This window comes from Salminus brasiliensis, chromosome 14 (assembly GCF_030463535.1).
Source record: "Salminus brasiliensis chromosome 14, fSalBra1.hap2, whole genome shotgun sequence".
Classification (NCBI taxonomy): Eukaryota; Metazoa; Chordata; class Actinopteri; order Characiformes; family Bryconidae; genus Salminus; species Salminus brasiliensis.
The window spans coordinates 13,483,449-13,493,448 of record NC_132891.1 but is presented as its reverse complement, the minus strand read 5'-3'; the positions used below and the strand labels follow the sequence as shown (position 1 = coordinate 13,493,448).

Here is a 10,000-nt window from a genome sequence, read left to right as displayed (position 1 = left end):
CCTCCTCTTTGCTCACCAGGATTTGAGTGGCTGTGAACCAGGTGTTCCCTGCCCAGAGGGCCTGTGATCTCCAAGCAAGAACTCCCTTCACCTTTGAAGCGTTTGTTGGAAAGATCAGCAGTTTTTTTTTTTTTTGTTGTAAACTTGACATACAAGATGTTGCTCCTTGCTGAACTCTTGGCTCAAATCGTGGCTGGATCTTAAAAAGCTAGGGTGTAGGACGTGTCATTCAGATGCACCATGGCAGCGGTCCTGTTTAATACGGTGAATGTGGTGTGCTTGTGGTTACATGTCTTGATTTATTGCTCTTCGTGTTACAGTGGAGTTATTGAAGCGTTGAGGAGCAGTGATGGTTTAACTGGCGTAGGCATTGTCTAGTGGGCATAAAACCTTCGTTTCTCATCCTCAGACGGGCCCTGATTAGGATGTTCTGTAGTTTGCTGGGTGTGACTTTGCAGTGTCTGTAGTTGGTTTAGGGTGTGACTTTGCCGTGTCTGTAGGTAAAGGATATTGTTTCAGTTCTGTTTGAGGGAGTGTTTGATGACTTTGCAGTGTTTACTGTTTGAGTGTGTGTTGGGATTGTGGATGGAGGGTGCGTATTCGTTTATGGCTGATTTCATGTCATTACTTGTGTGGTGATGTGGTGATTGTGGTGGTTTGCCAGCGTATCCCGGTCTCATATCCTTCCATCATTTGTTTAATTCCTTCCCCCGTCCCTTCCTTTCATTTACTCATCTGTCTCTCCCCTCCACGTGTCTTATCACTCTAATACCTAATGCAGATTGCACAGCCAGTGGTTATTGTGGTTAACTTTCTCTTTCTTACCGTCAGTATTTTTTTTGCATGTGTGTTAGACAAGGGACAGCTGTTGTTCCAGCAGAAACTATGAACAATTAATAGCAATTTGTTTGGCTTTTGGACTGAAAATGATAAGCAGCAGTAACTATTGTACTCACTTCCTTTGTGGTTTGAAAAAGAAGCCAGCCATTAATGCACATAAAATGCTCCTGAAATGCATCCTGACTTTCGTAAGCCCAATTCAACCCAGGATTAGTTTTACATGGTGGGTTACTTTACAAAGTGGGGGTAATGTCCTTTTACCACAGGATGTCTGAGATGTTAATGGCTGGTTAAAAGGGATAAGAAATACATCTTGCAAATCCATGTGGCTGTTTTTGTACCTTCGTTTTCCGAGAATGAAGGAGACTCAGCCCTCAGTAAACCTGCCAGAAGTGGCTCCCTTTAGAAGTCCATTAAAAACCCGTAAAGATTTGACTGTTGTTTCGTACAACGCTTGAGGTTTTCCACATACTTGTAAAACCCGCTTGATTTGTGCCAAAGGTTTCACTGACTGTCACTCTGCCACACATACATGACATAACTAAACACTGGCTTGAGGGCCTCCATACTTGAGAAAACCCACAAATAACTTTTTTTTCCACAGGTTGTGATGGAGTACTTACCAGCGTGCCATTTGGCACTGGATCATTAAAACTTGGGGTTATTTTTACAGGTTGTCGTATAAAAGGTACAAGAAGGCAGAATCTTTTCTGATGTGGGAGTGCAGTCAGACATAGTGGATTCAGGTGGAACTGAAATACGCCAGTAATTATTACAGTACCTCACCAAAAACTAATCTATGGTAAGATAAAATGATAAATAATAAAAAGACAAAGACAGAATTATACAATATAAAAAGAACAGCACCAGCAACAAAAAAAAGGTACATACACACGTGTATTAGTAGTGGACCATCAGGCTTCACTGCACGCATCATCGCAGAGAAAACACTGTCCACCATAAATTGTGGACACAGCATCCAAACGGTGGATGAAGATTGATGAAAGTAATGGTAAACCAGCTTTCGCAAGTGCAAGTTCCACCCTGACATCTTATTATTGTATTGGATATCAGACAGTTAATATTAGTATTTAGCTTTTTTTTCTGTTTCTGTATCAAACTTGTACTGAGGTCCAAAGCGTGAGTGTTTAAATATGTCAAATAATTCTGTGATGCTTTTAGAAACGAAGGAACTCTGGTTGATGAGCTCTGCTTTCCAGTATAAAACAGCCCATAACATTTACATTTATGGCATTTAGCAGATGCTCTTATCTAGAGCGACTTACAAAAGTGCTTAATCATTCACTCAGAATTTCCAAAGCGAGTGTCGATAGAGCCCTAATTCAAGATACTGTGAGCCATGACCCTGCCAGAAATTAGCCACACAATAACCCCAAACAATTTGCAAGCAATACAAAATTCCTAGAACCTGAGAGTAGAGATTACTAAAGTATGCAAATCAGCAGAGAGGAACAAGGCAAGTGGAAATGCAAGAAAAGCTTTTAATAGATATTAGTGCTTTGTTAAGTGCTCTCGAAGAAAGGCCAACATACCTACGTTTAGAATTTCAACCAAATGTGTGCGGAGAACCAGTATTAATTCATAGGGTATTTTCATAGAGTATTAATTACAATTAAAAAATAGCCTAGTTGGTCATTATATGGTAATTACATTCTCTTTTTTGGGGGAGGGCTATAAGATTAGTCTTTAACATTGGAACTTGTACTGAATTTGGATCACAGTAATATGATTTATCACAGTAATTCTTCAGGTGATACATATTATTTCAATTGCTAATGAGGAAAGCAATAAATACAGGTAATGGGTCCCCTATGTCAGTCAGCATTTTCACAGTCCATATATGGAAACGTAAGCTGCATTCTTTTTGAAAAAGGCACAATACTGCCAATCAGAGCTGATTTACCTCCTACCCATCTTAAAAGTGCAGTAACAGAAACAGCCTGTTTTATAAAAATGGGAAAATTGCTTAAAATACCCCCTCTACCATTATGTCCTCTGTAAGTGGTGTTTGTACACCTGGATTGTGTTGTGCAAGATGGCTGAAGGGTTTTTAAAACACTAACTATTCTTTGCTGCGGTGTGTTGCCTGTTCTCAGCTGCTACCAGGTCTCCTCTACATTGCACGATGACCAGGGATGTGAACTTGGAGGACAGCACTGAGTGCCCACTTCTCTGTATATGACCAAACAGGCTGATATTATTTGGGTCAATGCGGAGAGTGCAACTGACACCTCTTATCCGAAGAAAGCAAGGCCACTGACTGATTTGGTATCACTGGAAATTAAACTCTGATCCCAGTGATGGGTTTTAACCTTTTTAGTTGATTGCACCACTCAAGGCACCATGTTTGGAGATCCTTTAAGAGATTTTTAATGTCTGTTTTGTACATATTTGCCATTGTAATGCAATCATTGGCTAACTGTAGATCCACTGCAATAGTAACATCCCTCTTAATCTACCTAATCTAATTTACTTGAAATGTTCTAATTTTACACGCAAACATTACTGGTGTCAGATTAATGTACTGTTTTTTTTATAGTAGTGGACAGGCCACTGCGTTGCGTTTTCTTCAGACAAACAGGCTTCCGTATCGCACCAGCGCTGGTGTTTTGTCATGCTAAAAGGGTAAACGGCAATCCGTGCTTCAGAACGGTTCCAACTAAATCTCTTTTCAGATGGGATTAGTTTTTTCTTGGAGAGGTGGGGTTATGTAATTATTACCAGTGTAATATCTCACAGAATCGACCATGACTTGTTGTAATACACCAGTAAGTCATTTTACAAACTGCGCACTTGTGTCAGTAAAGACTGACTTCTATAAAACGACTCATTAAGAACAACCTCAGTCTGTACTAATCTTGTGCTACTTGGCATGCTGGTAATTGTTCCAGTACATCCTGCCAACCAGAGGTTTTCCTTTGGTTTTCTTTAAATTTGGTAAGGTGGTGAAGTGTAAAACGAGGAGCTACTCCCATCTCAGGCATTAATAGCGAGGTTTGTGGTAAAAATGACACAACTCCATCTTCATATTAATCACTTCAAAGCTGCCACACCTCAGAGATATTTTATTTATTCGCTAGGAAAATGCTGTAGATTTATAATTGATAGCAGATTATGATCTGCTGTAAGATGATGATGATAGGCTTAGTAGTGCAGCTCTGTAATAAAGAACAATGGGGTAATTCAATTATTAATCCAAGTAATGCAAGTTACTTCCTTTTATTATCACTGACTCTCAGTTTTCTTCATTATGGTCTCGGTTTTATTGTGTCGTATCAAAGTTAAGTAAAATTTCTGTATCATTGCAACATGTTTTGGTATAGTTCACAGTACAGGGATCTGACTGAGGGGGTGTTTATGTTTCTCTTGGTTCCTTCGGTCCAGACCAAGCAATGTTGCTTTACATTCATACTGACATCAGTCGAAAATTAGTGGTAAAAATGTCACACATGATGCACATGTGACTGAAGAAGTAGAGGACTGCACATGGCAGGTGTGTCAACGGGTCCTGTTGTTCCGCTCAATAACTAACAGGGGAAAAAACTTTTAATGGTTAACGTTACTGTGGCTGCATCCCAACTCGCACGTCTTTACTTTCCTGAGGCAACTGCTCTAATAAATATGAGTGAAATGGTGACTGGACCCAGCCTCATTGAACTAAAGTGTCAGACAGAAGAAGATAAAGCACAGAAGCGTGGACAGGCCTGCACAGAGACTTACCTGTACACAGCTCTAACTGCCAGAATGTCTATAACCCAACCAACCGTCTTGTGACTCAGATCTGATCAGTGACCAGAAGGGGGTCACACATTACAAGATATTTCATCAGGAGGAAACCCCATCAAGTCTGTCTGGTCTCAACACTATGTTTGTCTCAAAAACGTGTGTGAGAAGTGACCTGTACCTCATACCTGTAGCCGTACTTGCTAATCGTATACGACTGCTACTGGTGGGTCTCTCAGGTCACAGCACTTTTATAGTACTTGATTTGAACCTGCCAACAGTGAGCTCTCACAAATAGAGACTGAGTCAGCACAGAGTGACCGATTTTTTTCCCCTCTGATCTGGGGCTTTTGTCACAGATCTCCAAACTGCCAGCCAGGGACAATCAGGCCTAACATTGTGTTATGTGAACTTGGCCTGGGTGGCATAGTTGGTTCTGAACTCGTAACTCATCCCAAATGTGTTCAGTTCTATGGCCAATTGCTTGGGTTCTTTATACCCCTCTGATCAGCACTTGACTGTAAGTGTGGTGAGCGTGGGTTCATGAGTGGCAGCTCAAGAATGTCTTATTTTATTGGTTATGCATTTCTTAAAAGAGATTATGTTGGCAAATGTCCTGTGTGTGTTATTAATGTCTTAAAGTAGCTAATTTTTTTATATCAATTTTCAGTAGGTTCACCTTGTGCCCCCACAATAGATCTGACCATTCTAGGTTTGAACTCCACAAGACTTTTGAAGGTGTACTGTGGTATCTGGACCATTTTTAAGTCCTGTAAGTTGTGAGGTGGAGCCTTCATGGATCGCCTTAGGTGTCAGTGACCCTGTCACCAGTTTACCAGTTGTCCTTTCTTGGACCTGCCTGATGTTCTACAGATGCTCTGACCTAGCCATCTAGCCATCACAACTTGACCTCTGTCTGCTTGCCCATTTTTTCCTGCCTATAACAGGACATCACCCTCAAGACCTGACAGCTCACTGACGGCCTAATACTGTATATCCCAGCGTTTGACAGATGCCACGGTAGATGAAGGCATCTGTAGACCATGTAGTAAACTCTACTCTGTGCTGATGGTCAGTGTGCTGGCCACGTTTCACTCTACTACATCGGTTTTATCATTATGCAAATGCTGGTAATTCTTTTGCCATATCGTAAGTCTCTCACACGCCTCTCCAGATGTTTAAGAACAATAGCGCCATTATGCAATATCTATTTGCTCTTAAGATTAGTTTTGGTATGTCAACACAGTGCAGGCACAAAGTGAGTCCAATAAGAGGAAGAGCATGCAAGAGATCTCCTCCTGGAAAAGACAGGAGGTGAGAGTGTGTGTTAATAAAATATACATGTGGTTAACGTCTTTATTTGTACGTCATCACTGGGGCTAGGACACAAAAGAAATTCTATTGTGTGAATAGGGAAGAGTAAAGCAGAAGAAGGAAGCTCTTTGGCTGTGGTATACAGCTTCTGTAAGAGTATCTCCTCTCCAAGTGGAAAGTAAATAAAAGATGTGAAATATAAAAACTCTGAATGATACTAAATAGAAATGCTAGAAAGTCTAAACACGGCTGTTCCTAGACTTCATCTCTTTTCTGTGAATCTTGAGATCCTGTTACTTTCATTCGCCATTGGAAATAAACTTCGTAGTTGTAATAAACATCAGTGTACAGTGCCTGACTGTTGTGTTGTTTGGCCCCAACACTTGCCAATCTCATGGTTTTAACTCCTGAAGTTTGATTTTGTTGTTTTAAAAGATTGAGAATGGTTTTGAATTTGTTGCTCTTAAAATTTGGCCTCTAAAACAGTGTTTGGAATAAGTACATACATACTGTTACAAAGGTTGCAGCGGTATAGGTATATCATGGTATGACTTTGATGATCATCATGCCATGTACATTTGTATAGAATTTATTTTTTACATATTTTATTGATTAAATTGTTTTAAGTCAATCAAAAAAAAAAACATAAGTTACTGTGTTATCTTGAAAAATACTGTGTTTACAATTGAGCGTATTTGAGAATATTAGGCTGATAAACATGGGCAGTGTTTAAAATGAATTTCTGAGTCAAGTCGACAGCCTTGGATCTTTGCTTATATCAAGTCCCAGCCAGGCTTAATTGGTATCTGTATTGGTCACAAAAAATGAAAATTAAAAGGGCAGTCTTCTGGAGCAATTCTGGAGAAAGGTTGATATTTGAACTCAAACGCAAATACACCCTCCTTTTAGTGCCTCTTCAGAAGCTTCGCCTCTAAATTCATGAATCTTGCTTTGTTCCTACAAAACTGTGGTGATTGACAAGAGGGCCGTAGATTTGTATCAGCTAAGCTAACAAGGGTGGTAATGTTACCTAGCGTAACATTTTTAACTAGCAAAACATGTCTTTTCAGGTATTCATAGCCATAAAACCCTTTGCAAATGAACAAATGCAGTTAAAATAAACACAGCAACTAACTGTCAACATGCCACGTTTATTGAGGGAAGTTATGCTGTACCTGCATGGATATTCCAAATAGTTTAATGGTAACTGTATTTTATTGAGGAATTGCATGTTTACCAAGCATAAATAAGCTAATAAAAACAGTCCACCAGAAGATGCCTTCTGGTATCAGCAAAAATGGCATTTTATGATTCTCCATTTATGTGTGTTTTCTGTGTGAAACTCTTCATTTCTATTGTCGAGCACAGAAAGGATGATTTCTGCTTGGTGGGTTAGGTTGGATAGACTACTAGGTTATCTAAAGCAGAACGGCTTGACATCTCTTTTGGTAGAATAAAAAAAAAAAAAACACTCTAAGGTAATAAATGAAATGCTCAGTGCTGTTAGACAACTGCTGTAATGGTAGGAAATTACACTTATGGTGCTAATGTGTTCTCTCTTCCAGGCAAAAAAAAAAAAAAGGCCGTTGGTGTGTTAGCACCAAATAACAAGCTCGCAAATCCCACGAGCTCTGTTCTGGTTCACATTCATGTCAGGAGAGGGGCTGCTTGTTTGTCTAGAGATTTTCTCCACTGTTTACTCGAGCAGTGTTGCTTTTTGAATCGTTCCCCACCCCCACCAGCTGTTTACATAAGGCCCTCCCAGTGTATTATGGCACCTGCCAGATATGTGGATTGTACCACCTGGTTAATGTTAAATTGCTCCAGAAGCAAGATGTGTTTGTTAATAAACACCGAACCTAGGGCTCCTTTGTTTACTGTAGTCATGGTGGCAGTCAGTTATTTAGAAAATACCAGCTCTGGCTTCCTTGTGTGGGAGAGTGATTAACCATGCGAGGACTGGTGGAAAATGAGGAGTGTTGAGAATGGGGGAGAAAATGAGGGGGATAGTTGTGGAAGAATTGTTTGTCTTGTGTTGTTGGATGGGATCTTTTCTTTCTTTTTTGGTTTTAGGTTTAACTTCATGAAGCTTACTCATCTTGCTAGCCAGCCAACCGTTTCCCAATGCAAGGATGACGTGCTGTTGTATCAAGAGTGAAATTCTGTTTTACATTAATACAGATTAGCAGTGATAAGAGTCTGTGTTTTTTTTGGTTGTTGTTGCCAAACTTGAAAGAGAACAGGCTGACAGGTTAACCTGCATAGTGTAGTTGTAGGCCTGGGAGTGTTTTCTGTTTTCACGTCAGTTTGTTTGGAGACACGCTGATGTGATCGGGCTGTTTCACACAGATATTTGTTGACTTTAAGAAGGACGGAGCAGGATATCTGTTCAAGGGCAGGACACACATTTCAAGTTCTTCAAAAATAACCTTTTAAAGTGCACCATTAAGTTACATGAACACAATGTTCTACCACAAATTTCCTTCTTTTTTTTCCCCCTTACGTATATTAATGAATGTAGGAATGCACCAGTTTGGGAATTCTGTGCCGATACTGAAGTCTTTCTGAAGTTATCCTGAAGTTTTTTAATATACGTACATATACTGAGATGCTGAGACCGGTTCTGACGCACGTATATTTAGAAAATGGAGATATTGGGATGAAATGGGATAGTATACTACCTACCTTGGTTGTATGGCTACAAATGCAGTACAGTAAAAATATATATGCAGATGTTCCGACCTTCTGGAGTTCAGTCGCCCATCAGATGTAAATGTCAGGATTTTACTTTTATTCAGTATTTTTTTTGTTGAAGCAATTATCTACCTAAACTGATTATTATCATGCATCACTTAATGAAAGTGTTTCCGCAGGTTGTTACGGCGACATGCAGGAATCTAAGACGAATCAGGCGTCCAATAGCAGCCCAGCTGGCCAGGAGCGTCTAAGCTCTGAGGAGGAGCAAGTGGCTAGTGAACCCCTGTCAGTGAAAACGTCTTCGCCCAGTTTACAGCAGATACAACAGGTAATGTGATCTGCCTTCTCAGTCCATGTCTTATTACCCTCAGTCACTGGAATCCTATGCCTGAAATTGCTAAAATGAACCCCCATGTCTGCGTTAATGTGTCCAGTGATGCTTTTGATGGTGATGTTAAATTCTGCTTGTGAAATTATTTTAAGGAAACAGTTACTTAGAAAATGTTCCAACATTCCAACACTGGTTGCACAATGGTGTTGTTGAGCAACCAAGCATTAAGCAAGCTGTCTTCGAACAAAACATGACACATTGCTAGTTTACGCCATCATATTTAGTACCGATTGTAATTTATAAGTTAGCTAGTATCTCGGAAACGTAGCGCCAGCCAAAAAGTATGACTCTAGTGTTAGTGTTCTAGTATTCATGTCTACATGGCTCCCAAACGCTAAAACGTTGCTGCTGCGAACACCCAAACACTGTCGCCCATTCCCCATACCCCACACTCAGCTTCCAGACGAATGATGTCACCACAGTCAACCCTTGGCCTCTGAAATGCAGGCCAGACAGCTGTGGGTTTCAAGGCACCCCCTCCACTCTCTCCCTTTTTGAAAAACACTATTAGCTTTCTCCCATATCCAGTATCGTTTTCGTGTCTCTTGGGTTTCACTTGACATGATCTGTCTGCTTCTTCTGCCTCTTTTCCATTCTTTCCATTTCCCTTCATGTCCCATCCACCATTCTTTTCTTTCCGCCATGCTCTGTAAGGGGGAGTTCCGCAGGGCCAGATGTTTGACCCTGTGGAGGTGTGAGGGGTCAAAGCAAAGAGGACGCCTCTCTTGCTGGCCATTTTGTTTTCACAATCATTGAATTCCTGTTTCCTGGATTTCTGTCTGTTGGGGCTTGACAATGGAAAACGCAAGAGTGTACAAGAAAAACTGTAAATTGTGCTTTGGTACAGCCAGGTTTTTGGCTTTCTGTTATCATTGGGAAGGTTTTCACTATATGATTGTTTAACCTTCCTGTTTGCTGGTGTAACTAAATAGCCTGTTTTCCACCGATAAACGCAGAGCCAGAGGTTCTTAGACCACAGACCCGTTATTGCTTGGCTATTTTATTTGTGGGGCC

The 10,000-nt window shown here is 40.5% G+C and overlaps 1 protein-coding gene across 3 annotated transcripts in view; it reads left to right on the top strand.

The window, feature by feature from the left end:
* foxp1a (forkhead box P1a) overlaps positions 1-10,000 on the top strand; it is a 28,951-nt gene that overhangs the window by 977 nt on the left and 17,974 nt on the right. For all 3 annotated transcript variants that reach the window (XM_072696529.1, XM_072696528.1, XM_072696527.1), the window contains exon 2: positions 8,772-8,923. In XM_072696529.1, coding sequence (XP_072552630.1) covers positions 8,786-8,923 — 138 coding nt within the window. In that variant the 5' untranslated portion in view covers positions 8,772-8,785. The remainder of the gene's footprint in view (positions 1-8,771; positions 8,924-10,000) is intronic.